At 43.9% G+C, this 13,121-nt stretch overlaps 1 protein-coding gene across 1 annotated transcript in view; it reads left to right on the top strand.

Moving 5' to 3' along the window:
* Positions 1-13,121, top strand: part of RABGEF1 (RAB guanine nucleotide exchange factor 1) — a 236,280-nt gene that overhangs the window by 127,140 nt on the left and 96,019 nt on the right. The window contains exon 4 of the mRNA XM_069226871.1: positions 10,090-10,259. Coding sequence (XP_069082972.1) covers positions 10,090-10,259 — 170 coding nt within the window. The remainder of the gene's footprint in view (positions 1-10,089; positions 10,260-13,121) is intronic.

Here is a 13,121-nt window from a genome sequence, read left to right as displayed (position 1 = left end):
TTGAAAGGAACCACTGACGCAGTAGACACAGACCTTTATTTTTGCCATTGCTGCCGTCTCCGTGCCGCTTTCTTCTTTCTAAAGGCGATTCACCATCACTCTTCTTGTATGGGCCCTACTTGTCCCACACCCTGCCGCGACACCCAGCCTTGCATATGTCTTATCTTTTTAAACAGAGAGGAAGGAGGTCCTTGGAGAGGCAGCAGGGCCTCGGGCTCTGCGGTCGGGGTGGAGAGATAAGAGCATTCATGCCAACAGACTCTATTTAGGCGGGAGAGTCACGATTTTTAAACTAAAAATTTTATTTTTATTTTTAGCAGTTTTCCTCTTGAAATTGCATCTCCTTCAATTCAGAAATGTAAGCATGCAAGAGCCTCCGCTTTTCTCTTTTTGTGACGAGGCTTCTGCCTCGTTTACAACTATTTTTCTTTTTTGTGTGTTTTTTTTTTTTTTTTTTTTTACTACTCCAGTTTTCTGCTGCTTCTACACTTTGTGGAGTTTGACAAAAGGACCTGAACCACGTACTAAACATGTGGTCAGTTATGGTCTCCATCCATGTCCTCTTTTCCTCAGCTCTGTTTCTAGACTTTAGGCATAAATTAAAAGCAGTGTGAGATTACAGCAGGAGAACATTAAAGAAAAGTTGCGGAGAAGGGCTGAGATCTCCCTGTTGTATGTTGCTCTGCTTCTTGTGCTTGTAACTTTAAACGTCCGCCTACATCTCCTAACATTAGGCAGAGTGGGCCTTTCTCGTGCTGCTGCCAGCATTGTGTACCCGGCGTGTCTGCTTGTGTCCCACGTCATCTGTCATCCATGACAGGGCATCCTCAGTAGTGCACGCAGGATCCTTTGCAGATATGTTCTGTCTAGTTTCAGCTTGTTTGCAGTTGGAAACTCGGCACATAGAGTTCGAGTGCTTTACACCTTGGAATATCTCGACTTACACCCATAGATGATTTATGTCTCGACATAAAGTATAGAATGTTTATTTTGTGTTTTTTATGGACTTTCATGTTTGCTCATATGTCACTTTCCAGAATCATCTGAACGTTGGTTGGAATGGGTAAGTAAATTCCCTCTTTGTTCAGTGGTCACAGTACAGCTTGAGGGTGGAGTAGACATTGTTATCTGGAGAATTATTTATTAACTCGCAGGTAACGGAACCTGGAGGGTAGAGGGCGTATTTTATTTTATTCAGGGTACCTATTTGCAGTCCGAGGGTGTGACTGATGAAGCCACTTCTGGCAAATAACAACTCCATGCCCTATATCGTTTGATGCTCAGTCCCACAACTGAGCGTCAATTTTTGGTGAAAGTAGATGATGTCGTTGCAGTCTCAGAGCTGCAAACCCTTCACTCATGATGCCCCCAGCGCCCTTCTTTAAGCAGCTGGCACTATTAAAACCGTGACCGTACAGGGTTCTCTTGAATTTAGGGACGATTGGGAGTGGAAAAGGAATACACTTTTTGTTTTTTCTTTCTATATGTCTGACTGACCTTGTACACTGGACCATGGAGTACTTTGCCATTTTTTTGAGAAATCCTAACTTTTTTGTGAGCCTTCCTCCTGCTAGGTCTGCCCCCCCCTTCCCACCCCCATTTTTATCTGTTGTGCCCCACTCATCCAACTAATCTAACTAGCGAATCCTATGGTGAAAAAATAATCTCATTCCACCAATCCATTGAGCAAACTAACATCATTTTGAGTGTATCCTCCATCCGAGATGTTGTGTTCTTGAGATAGTCCCTCGGTGACATTGTTCCCTGGACAGCAGCATCATTCTTTAAACTTAGCCCTTCAAAATCAGAGTCCTTAGTTATTTTATCTCCGTGGCCTGGTCTGAGATTGAATTCCCTAGCGGTGTGTATAACTCTCCTGAACCAATCCACCAGTACTTCTAACCACTTACTAGACTAACGCCAGACTTAAGTCAGTCACACATGATTCCTTTGTTTTGTACTAGATTCAACTAAACCTGTAAATCAAAACATGTCTGGATGTATATTATAAAAACCTGTACACCATGTAGACTTGTGTTGGGTGCAGTAATATAGCCCAAACGACACCAAAAGCTTAACCCAGTACAATTAATTTCTTTCTTCTTTAAACACCCCCCACCCATTCATAGCCCCCAAACGTACAGCCACAAACAAAACATGCACCATTTTTGTGCTTAAGTTTTTACCATACTTAAAAATCTCTTTGACTGTATAAGGTCAGGCATTTAGAGTGCAGAGATAAAATGAGGTTGTAGGCCCATTGCTAATATAGAATTAATTCGCAGTTGTCTATTTTATTGAACTCCATTTCGGAAGCATGGTTTATGTGATGTAGTAAAATATGGAAAATTGCCTGGCTTTTAGACTTTCCCTTGCTTTTTAAGTTGTCAAATACTTTGGAAGTTAGTCGGGTAAGAGTAGTGTAAAATGTGAGCTTCCAAATACACATTAAATAGTGACTTCTGTTTTAATTCACAATTCACATCACTTTAAAAAAGACCATGCAGTGTCAGCGCCAGGACACTGCTTATGGAACATGTGAGTGTGTCTGTCTGTCTTTTCCTGATGTGAAACAAATAACACAGATTCATCTTTTGTTTCTGGACCTGAAAAGCCTCCTCTTGCTAAAGGAACAATATCCCTGTTCAATTTTTTGTTAAACCAGTCTTGAGATTTGAAAATTAAAAAATATTATTTCACATTATAATACGTTTAAGTAAAATGTGGGCATGTCATGGTCCAGCTTGTCAAATGCAGTCAAAATGCATCATGAATGTGCATTACACAGATTTGTGAACTTTCACAATGGCTGGGAGCCATATGCGCTGAAGGGGGTACTTACCACTACTGCTGGACACTGCTTCAGGAGGTGAATCCCATAGAAGGCACCCGTAAAACACTTGTGCTGGCTACTGGTGTTGAGACTGTGGGATCGGTAGGGCCTGCTGAAAAACTCTGAATGATGGCTCTCCGTATGGAGGTGGATGGAGAGCCTCAGTAGTGATCTGCAGGGCGCAATGGTGCGTGATAAATCGGCCTTGACAACAATGCAACAGATCGACAGGTATGTAAACAAGGGGTCCAGTCTGCTGAGGGAGGTGAGGCTGGGGGGCACTAACAGTGGAGGATTCTGCTCAGTCATCGGACATTTTGCAGGCCATCCCTGATCTAAAAGACATTATGGAGGGCACAATGGGATACCTCAAAATGGGCTTAGCTCTGATCCGGCAAGATCTCCGCAACACCACCCACGGGGTCACTGAGGTAGAAGGCCGCCTCTTAGAAACACAAGATACAGTGAAGATACATGAAGAATGGCTAGTGATGTTACAACACTTAGTGAATCAATTAGAAGCTAGAGCCGAAGATGCAAAAGGGCGGTCCAGGAGGAATCATTTACAAGGGGTAAGCATTTCTGAAGCGCGGAAAGCAGCACCCCAACTACATTTATGTGGGACTGGCTTGCCACTTGGCTCCCTAAGGAAGAAGTCTCGGCATGCTTTATCATGAAGCGAGGTTACAGGGCCCTGATGGACAAACCGCCAGTGGTTGCCCCGCTAAGACCCTTTATTGTGAGAAAGCTATGGCGACAGAGGCGCAGTTCTCAGAGTGGCAAGGGGAATGGACCCTCGGTTGTTTCAGTCCACTACGGTGACAATATTTCCAGACTACACACTGAAGGTCCAACAGCAGCGGCGCTCCTTTCTGGAGGCTGAAATGAAACTGAGGGCTAAGGGACGCATGTATATGCTTTTGTTCCCAGCCCGACTGAAGGTTCTTTTTCAGGGTAATTTACTCTTTGTTGACATGTCTCGATGCGGTCTGGAACTGGATAGAAGAACACCCAACCCAGCAATGATCCCAAGAATGGCACACGGATCTCCGACAATGTCACAAGAAGAGAGGAAAACTGGCGCGGTCATTGGAGGAAAGGCCACCGGGGAGAAGAGACATGGCCACTTCCCTGACTAGCCCAAAGCTACAAGAGGATGCTGTGAGGAAGGAACTAGGGCTACCACTGGCCTCACGGCAAGATGACTGACTGCGGCATTGGAGATATATTTGTACTTGATTGCAGGGGGTGGGGTGAGGGCCTTTGTTACTGCACATGTTAATTGTTATGTTCTCTCACATTTAAGGAGTACAGTTGTTGAGGAGGGAGGGGTTTGTGTGGGGCGTGATATCCGTCACGGTTTAGCCCTGTTGGCTAGGACCCTAGACATAACACGACAGGTACTTCAGGTTGGCGAAGTAATGGGAGGGAGTTTGGGTGGAGGGGAGGGCCGGGTGGTTCATGGTGGTTTAGTTTCTTTTAGATTCAAGGGAGGAGCTCAACATAGACACAGTACACACTGTGGCAGATGGCAGGTGCATTCCCTGGTGGCGAATACCATGACATTTTGGGCCAGGGGTCCACCCGCTATTAGATTGGACACCCAGCAGGTGTTATACTGGAATGTAAATGGCCTCTTAGACAAGATTAAAAGAGGAGTGGTCATTAAGTCAACTCTGAGAATTGAGGCAGATATTGTTCTCCTTCAGGAAACTCACTTGATGGGAAATAATTGTACATTTCTGGTCTGCAGGGGATACTCCCACTCCTATCATGCAGGCTTTCACAGAGGCTCCAGGGGCACAGGCATCTTGATTAGAAAAAACGTACTCCATTGGTGGGTACTAAGGTTTGGCAGGATGGCCAAAGTTGATATGTGGTGATCACTGGGACCTTTCAAGGGCTACCCATATTGATAATTTGTGTTTGTGCCCCACCCCCCTAACACTGAGTTTCCTAGCTATGTTGGGAGACTTATTGGAGGAACTGCCAGAGGCACTGTGGATTCCACAAGCTGTTATAAACTTTTAACGGTGTGACTGATGTGCATCTGGGATGCTCTATGATTGGAGCGGGGGGAGGGGGAGTTGAGAACACATTTGACAAGCTTTGTAAACAGTTTGACAGATTGAACCTGGTGAATTTGTAGAGAGTACACCATCTCACAGAATGGGGCTATACCTTTCATTCTGTAGAATGGATCACTTTTTTACGCCGGCTAGAGACTGCCGCAAAGTAATGGGGGTTAAGACATCTGGCATGTGGGCTGTCTTACCATTCACTGGTGGAACTCACATTGTCCTGGGGCACGAGAGGAGTGAGGGCTGGATGGCAGTTAGATTGATGGTACCCCAACAAGAAGAATTTAGGGAAATGTGGCAACGAAAAAGTAAACAATTCTATGCAGATAATCATGGTGCAGTTTCCTCACCCAGCACGTTATGGAAAGCCCAAAAGCCACTATGAAGGGCCTAATCTTCAGCTACGTGAAGGCCCACAAGGAGAGGAGCAGGCAGAAGATCCAAACCTTAGAGGAGAATATTGTTGACCTGTAAAGTCGATACGCTGTCTCCGATCAAGAGAACGTATTACGGGATGCCCTATCTGCCTAGTCCGTGCTAAACTGACACAAGAGACATGCGCAGCCTGGAAAACCGGGTGTAGCAGAATCTATCAATGGGGAGATAAGGCCAGCAAGAATCTGCACTGGCTATGTTTGCCATGACAGGGGCTGGCCTTGGTGGAATACCTGCAGATGCTTAATGGGTCTAGGGCCGTGGGTAGTGGGTCAATCACACAGGCTTTTGCCAATTACTATAAGGACTTATATCAAGCAGACCCGCTGAGCCCACAAGAGGACCTATCTTAATTCCTGCACAACTTACCAGTCCCCTGTTTATCTCCAGAGGGCAGGGACTCTTTGGAGGCCAATATAATAGTTGTAACAGTTGAAGAATTGAGGGCAGCCTTGGCTCAGTTACAGTCAGGTAAAACACCTGGCCCCAATGGGTTCCCCAAGATTTCTGACAGTTAATGTGGCCACATGCAGGCCCTTCACTGTTGGAGATGTTTAGAGAAGGGAAAACTTCCCCCAGACATTCAACCAGCAGATATTGTGGTTCTGCCCAGGTCAGACACAGATAGAACACAATTCAAGAATTTCCGGCCCATTTCGCTGTTAAATACTAAAGTGAAGATATGGGCCAAAGCATAGGCGAACCGTCTGGAGACAGTCATCACACACTTGGTCCAGTCGAATCAGTCCTGGTTCATGCCAAAACGAATCACATGGCACAACTTAGGCAGAATACACAATGCAATAGCCCTGAGAGAGTCAGTGGGGAAGCACAGGGCTTTGATGTCAGCAGACTTATGTTATGTTATGTTAAGTTGCTTATATAGCGCATGGCTACCCAAAGGCCTCACAGCGCTAAACATGAACCTCTGCGACAATGTCTGAGAGCAGGCTCTAAAACAGCCAGATTTTAAGTGCTTTCCAGAAGTTAGGTTCATGGCTAGTTAGCCAAAGGCTAATGGGAAAAGAATTCCACAGTTCAACTCTGAGATATGCCATAGTAGTACCTTCCCATCTTGTTTTTTTTACTCTAGGTATAAGTGCAATATCATAGGAGTTTCTCCAGCTTCTTTCCAGACACCTACATTTCCTTTTAAGATTTTGCAGGTGAGAAGTAAACCACGGGGCACCAGATTTCTAGCGATTCCCAGTTTTAGTACTGTAGGGAAGTTGGATGTCTAAGCACTCAGTGATCCATTCATTGAATGATTCTAACACGAAGCCCTTCCTTTCCAGGAAGAAGGATTTGCGACTTTCCAAGGTACTAATCCAATCGTTAGCATTGAGTTTATGCCAGCGCCTGGAAGGTTGGACTATTGACTGAGACACTCTGCATGTGGTAGGGATGGCTAGATTTAAAGAGATTAAAAAGTGGTCTGACCAGGCCAGAGGGAGAGGAGGCCTGGAAACTAGACCTGCTAAATTACTAAAAACTAAGTCAATGGTGTGTCCTTTGTCGTGGATGGGGCCTCTAACCAATTGAGTCAGTTCCAATGGAGCCATGTCAGTAAGAAGGATTTTAGCAGCCATGTTATCTGTGTTATCTGCATGAATATTAAAATCACCTAAAATAGTAAAATTTAGTTTTTTATATATTAACTCAGCGAGCTGATTTGAGAGAGATTGAAGAAAGTTATCAGAAGGGCCAGGAGGGCAATAAACTAAAGCTCCAGAGAATGTAAATTGGGGATTTAGTGATATAGAAAATAGCATACTTTCACAGTCGATTAGCTGAAGAAGCCAAGAGATAAGCTCAACTGATTCCTTATAGATAATAAAAATTCCACCCCCTTTTAAAAATAGGTCTATCTACCCTTGTTATTAAGTATCCTTGGGGTAAGGCCAAGGTTATATCAGGCGATGACCCCCTCATGCAGCCATGTCTCAGTAAGAAACAAGGCTGTTGGAGTAATATCACTTAAGAGAAGATTAATGTCAAGTTTATGAGCCGACAGAGAACAGCAATTTACCAGTAGCAAAACACTATGTCGACCATCCTTGGACGGTGGGCCCATCGTCGATCCAGGCTGAGGGGACAGATGGCAAAAGGAGCAAGGCCGCTTAATATTAATAGGGTTTAAACCGGGATGACATTCTTCGGAGGAGACCTGCCTAAGCGAGTATAGAGCATCAGGGGAATAGGAGAGCCCCTTCCTCCTGATGAGGCTAAGGGGTCCGGCCCTTGGGCCCGGCCGGGCGCAGATGGGCTTGCCTTAGGCCTTCGATTCGGTTGATTGGGCATACAAGTTCCCTTTACTCCACTGGATGGGTTGTGGTCCCAAATACATCCGTTATGTGCGCCTCCATGAGGGGAGTAATCCCTGATTGTTTCCCAGTGAGGAGGAACATATATCAAGGCTGGTCCTTGTCCCCACAGCTGTTCGCAATCGAACCTTGGTCGCATGGATTTGTATTGATGCCCTATACAGAGGCTTTCAATGGGATGTTCACTAAGTAATAGGATATCGCTATACGTGGATGACGTACTCCTATACCTTGGGAATCCGGAGACGTCCAGACCGAGGGCACTGTAAATTCTTGATGTGTATGGCACATATTCGGAACCTTGTATCAATGATCAGAAATCAGTCAACTACCCGATTGCCACTTTCCCGATATACATGGAGTGTGCGACTGACTTGTCAATCCAGCCGGGAGGGTTCTGAGACTTGGTGTTCGTCTCCATAGATGCGCAGTGCTCCTTCAAGAGAAACCTGATACTGCAGCTAGCTCAGGTGGTGAGGGACGTTAAGTTCTGGACAACCATCCCGCTGTCCCTTTTGGGTTGCTCGGCCATATTTGAGATAGACACGATACCGCAAATTCTGTATCATCTGCAAAACCACCTTTACCCGCTCGACACTGCCTTTTTCAAGAAGGTGAACGCACACCTTCAAATGCTGCTCTGGGGGCGGGGGTGTGGAATCCACGTATAGCTCTGGAGAGATGCTACTGCCCGAAATTTGAAGGAGATATAGCTACACCTGATATCATTCTGTATTATTGGGTCGCACAGCGCCTCATAATTAATGATTGGTGGTTTGGGGGATTTGCGGACCTGGCCTATCCTCTGGAAGGGTGATGGAACTGCAGGGCTTGCCACTCTTGTTGAATGGCAGCGAGGTACACCAGGATTTGCCTCCTGCAGCTCGGTGATATTGGAGATATGGGTGGCAGCTAAAAAAGCTACTGGCTGGTTGGGTAAGCTAATGTTTGAGTCACCACTTTGGGGGTGGCAGAGGGCAGCTGCTTTCAGCAGATTGCAGTGTTGCGGGGTTTCTCAACATGGGACACCGTAGGGATCTCCATCCTGGGAAATATCTTAACCAATGGTGTACTGAAATCCTTTCAAGATATGCAGGAGGAATACAGTTCTTTGGGTATTTACAGCTCCATCATGCTCTGGCACCGATGATTTGGATGGCCCAGGACATCCCGGAGTTTTCACCACTAGACACTAAACTCCTTCTAACAGACATTGAAGACCATAAATTGTTCCAGATATATAAGATCATGTTGAGAAACCTGCCCAATCCAATGGAGGCGGTCCGTAGAGCATGGGAAAAAACTGGGGGAACTTGATGACGACAACTGAAGTGAGTCGCAAGAGGCACCTAGGGGGCAGTCATAGCCTCCCAGTTGCAATACATACAACTTAAACTACTCCACTGCACGTACTACAGTAGAGACAGGCTTCATCGAATGGGGCTTATATCGGATGGCAGGTGTTTTGGGATGCAAGAGTGAACCTAGGGATTTGGCAGACACGTTTTGGCATTGTCTCTCGCTCTCTCGCTCTTTCTCTCTTTTTCTCTCTCTCTCTCTCTCTCTCTCTCTCTCTCTCTCTCTCTCTCTCTCTCTCTCTCTCTGTCTCTGTCTCTGTCTCTGTCTGTCTCTCTCTCTCTCTCTCTCTCTCTCTCTCTCTCTCTCTCTCTCTCTCTCTCTTGTGTTGGGAAAGATGGAAGGGGTGCTGGGATGGGAAATTCTGAGAGACCTCAGGCTGGTGCTTCTGCATGTTACAAACGAGTTAGGAGGCACAAAATAACAAAGGACCTTTTTATGGATGGGACTCATACTGTCTAAATGAGATATTGCAAGGGCCTGAAAAGAGTGAACTGCACCCTCAGTTGGGGAATGGGCCAAAGGTATGGATCGTTATATGGACTTCGAGCAACCTATATACCAAGCACGGGGATGCTCCAAGAAACATGGTAAAATATGGCAAGGCTGGGCGGAGATAAGGGGAATACAGTTGGACCCCTGCCCAGTGAGACCTTGAGTGGAGGATAGCTTGAGGGAGGCACCAGATGCTGCAGCCTACCACAGAAATGATAGGAGTTAAGAGACGTTGTGGGGAGGTATAGCCACATGGTCATGAAGTTATCCATGATGTTTACCAGAGTTTTAATGGAATCAAGACATTGTCTGCCAATATTGTGTTGTGTATGCCTAATACAAAAACTGTAATGTGTACAATACTCCTTTGCACTGTTTTTGTAAAGTCAATAAAAAGATTCCAAAAAAACTCCCCCAAAAAGATCAAAATGATTACACTGCTGCAACTTCACCCTGCAGGTGCAGTTTTTGTTTGTGGTCCGCTTCAAGCGTGGATCTGGATACAAAAAGCAATACATGTAAAACTGTTATGTTTAGTAATGTTCAATTTTTTTTACTTCAACAGCAGAGAACCAGGAAGTGAAGACTCCAAGCCCAGCTATCAACAGGCAGCCAAGCATAGAAACAGACCGAGTGTCCAAGGACTTCATAGAATTTCTGAAGACCTACCAAAAACCTGGTCAGGAAGTTTATAAGCAGTGTAAGCTCTTCTTGGAAGCGATGCATCACAAAAAGGTGTGTATAGCAAAATAAAGTTCCTAGTCGGCCTATGTAAAAAGAAAGTAATTAAAAATGAATCTTGCTCATTTACTCAAAGGGCCAAGTTATATTAAACTGGAATATTCCTCATACAACGTTCATTACAAGTGGAAGACAGACATTCTGTATCTGTGCAATGTAGGCAAACTCAGTCTGAGTTTGCTTTATTACACTCAGCTACTGACCAATAGCAAGATCCCTAAGGAAAAATATTAATTTCCATACGTTTTACTTTGACCAGAGGGAATCTGGTGATCATGGGTACACTAATGAAACTATTGTGTAAAAAGACTTGTGTAAAAGAAAATGCATTTTATATTAATAATATTTCCCTGCAAAGAGGTTCAGTCTTTGGAAAGGTGTAAATTAATGTCATGCAAACCTTATCAGGCCCTGACATCACTAAAGGTGGCTTTTTTCACAGAGCTAATAAGGGCTTGATGTTAGGAATGAGTTAAGCAATCCGGGTGTGAAGGTAACAGTGTAAGGAAGTGAGAGCCAGATGACCTAAGACCCCTCAGTTGCACCCATCAGCCCTCCCATTTGCTTGGATGTGTGGGCATGTCTGAGCGCCAGGTTTATATGGTTTTTGGGGGAACATCAAGTGTATTTGTGCTCTTAATATATATTAAGTTACTAACATTCTGGTAATAACAAGATAGTTGTAACGATGGCACTTGAGGCTCTGTAGACAAATAATTGTGTTTCAAAATGGGCATAGGTTCCATAGAGATATTGAGGATTATATCTATCTGCGTAATGCAACAACTAAGGGAGACAATATTAGAGCACAGTTGCTGCGTTTTTAGTGATTAACATGAGCTTCAAAATAGACAATGTTTTAGTTTTATCATGGAATGTACACAGCCATGCCTGTCTGCGTGATGAAGGGTATTTGTCATTCTGATTTCAGCATTTTATTCGAATGTTTAGGTTATCCACTAAATTTGATATATTATGTGAATTATGTTTAGCAATTCTTAATTGTGCTGAGTAGACACTGAATAGGTGTGCAAGTTTAAGAATAGATAATATGTACTGCAGGTTTTCAAGCCTGGTTCTTCAGTTACTACTTGTAGAAGTCTAAGGAGGTTAAATTGATGTTACACAAAGGCAAGCAAAATATCCGAGGGTTTCAGTGCTCCTGGGGAAGTTAAATATGACTCTTGATATAGAAATCCTCTAGGAATTGTTGGAATCCATTTTGTTGTCTATATCTATCCCCGTTGGCAAATACATTTTATCCAGGAAATGTAATGTTAGCGGTAATACTAGAGAATCAGTTGGTAGCTCTGAATAGGAGGTTTTATTCCAGAAGACCAGTAGCAATAATCTTTTTTACTTATGGCAAAGAGATAAACCCAGTTGACTACACTTTTCTCTCTGCAAGGTCGTTTGGTTGCTATATAGATTTTAAGATGTTAGCTAAGGGAACGACTCATCATTTTGCACTGAGCCAGTCATTGGACACTAAACCTAAGAAAGTAGGCAATTGTGCTCCAAACATGGAGGTCAGATATTCTTCAAGGATGACAACAAGATATCCTGAAGGTGCAAATATTAAATTTAAAGCGATCCAGGTGCATAAAATGACATTGTAGTTTGACTAAAGCTCCATATAAAATTGGATAAGTTGGCTTCTGCTGATATCCTTCCCTGTTTTCACATTTAAATGAAATTCAGTGAGAAGGGAGAATAAATGTGTTGAACCGGATAGTCCCCAAGCACAGAAAACTCAAGCAGGACCAAAGACTCCTTAGACAAAGTAAAATCAGGGAAACCTAGCTATATATCAGGAAAGCACACCTAGCAGTATGCTGGGAAAGGAAAGCTTCCTATCACAAGCTGATACAAGTGAAAAAGGCACTGTGAAAATGGCATGAAATACATGCTCTGATGGAAGCAGTCATAAAATCTGGTTGTTATTATGCAAAGATAGTAATATTTTACCAGCTGTAATTGAATGTTCTGTTGCAAAAGATCAGTGGATTCAATATCAGATATGTATGGAAGTCCTTTGGTGTATGGGAACAGTTTTTAGTATGTAACTGATATTCAGTTGCTGGACTCGTCACTCAGGATAATATGAGGAAGGCCATTCTTTCGTAGAATTTTAGGTGGGAATCGGTTCCGGAAAATCTCCCTTTGCGTGCCCTGGAATATTCCCTGAATTGGTGGGCAATCCAGTTAGCTCCCCATTTCAGATGAATACTGAAAGGAGCAGGTACCATAATAGTGACCAAGGCCAATTTAAAATGTATGTTTAGGAAGAGGTGCTGGGCAAACCCAATTCGCTATTGTGTAATCTCATTATTGCAGTCTATAGCCAGAGTGTTTGCCATACTTATTCTGGCCTACCACAATTAATATTCTACCTCTTTGCAACTTATTCCATTTGAGCTCCTAGGCGTTCAAGGTTTGCTTTATGGTGGATCAATTTGTTGTTCTTTGAGAAGTCGCTAGGAACTTCACAAGGCAGCTGGGCTTGTTGTAGATCAGTTTTGTGGCCTTCCTGGTGCCTTTTTGACTCGGTTAACAGAAATAAACTCTGGGAAAGTTAACTGCCTTGAACATCACTTGAGGTTCACTAGCAAATATATAGCTTGTGTATTCGAATTACTAGTCTCGGGCTGTAATTTCGAGAATGGGGAGACTTTCTTCAAAGAACCTGATCAGCTGTGGCCTGTATTGTACCTCCAACAGGTTTCTGCCTTTTCAGGGTTTTCTTTGCAGTTTTATATAAACACATTAATGCATTTTACATGAGCACCAGATTACATCACTGTAGGAAGTTGACTTTCTATATAGTGCTCTAAAATGAAGTACACTGTGCAGAGA

This window comes from Pleurodeles waltl, chromosome 3_2, assembly GCF_031143425.1.
Source record: "Pleurodeles waltl isolate 20211129_DDA chromosome 3_2, aPleWal1.hap1.20221129, whole genome shotgun sequence".
Classification (NCBI taxonomy): Eukaryota; Metazoa; Chordata; class Amphibia; order Caudata; family Salamandridae; genus Pleurodeles; species Pleurodeles waltl.
Note: the sequence above shows the minus strand (reverse complement) of the source record. Positions and strands in the feature narration are given on the sequence as shown.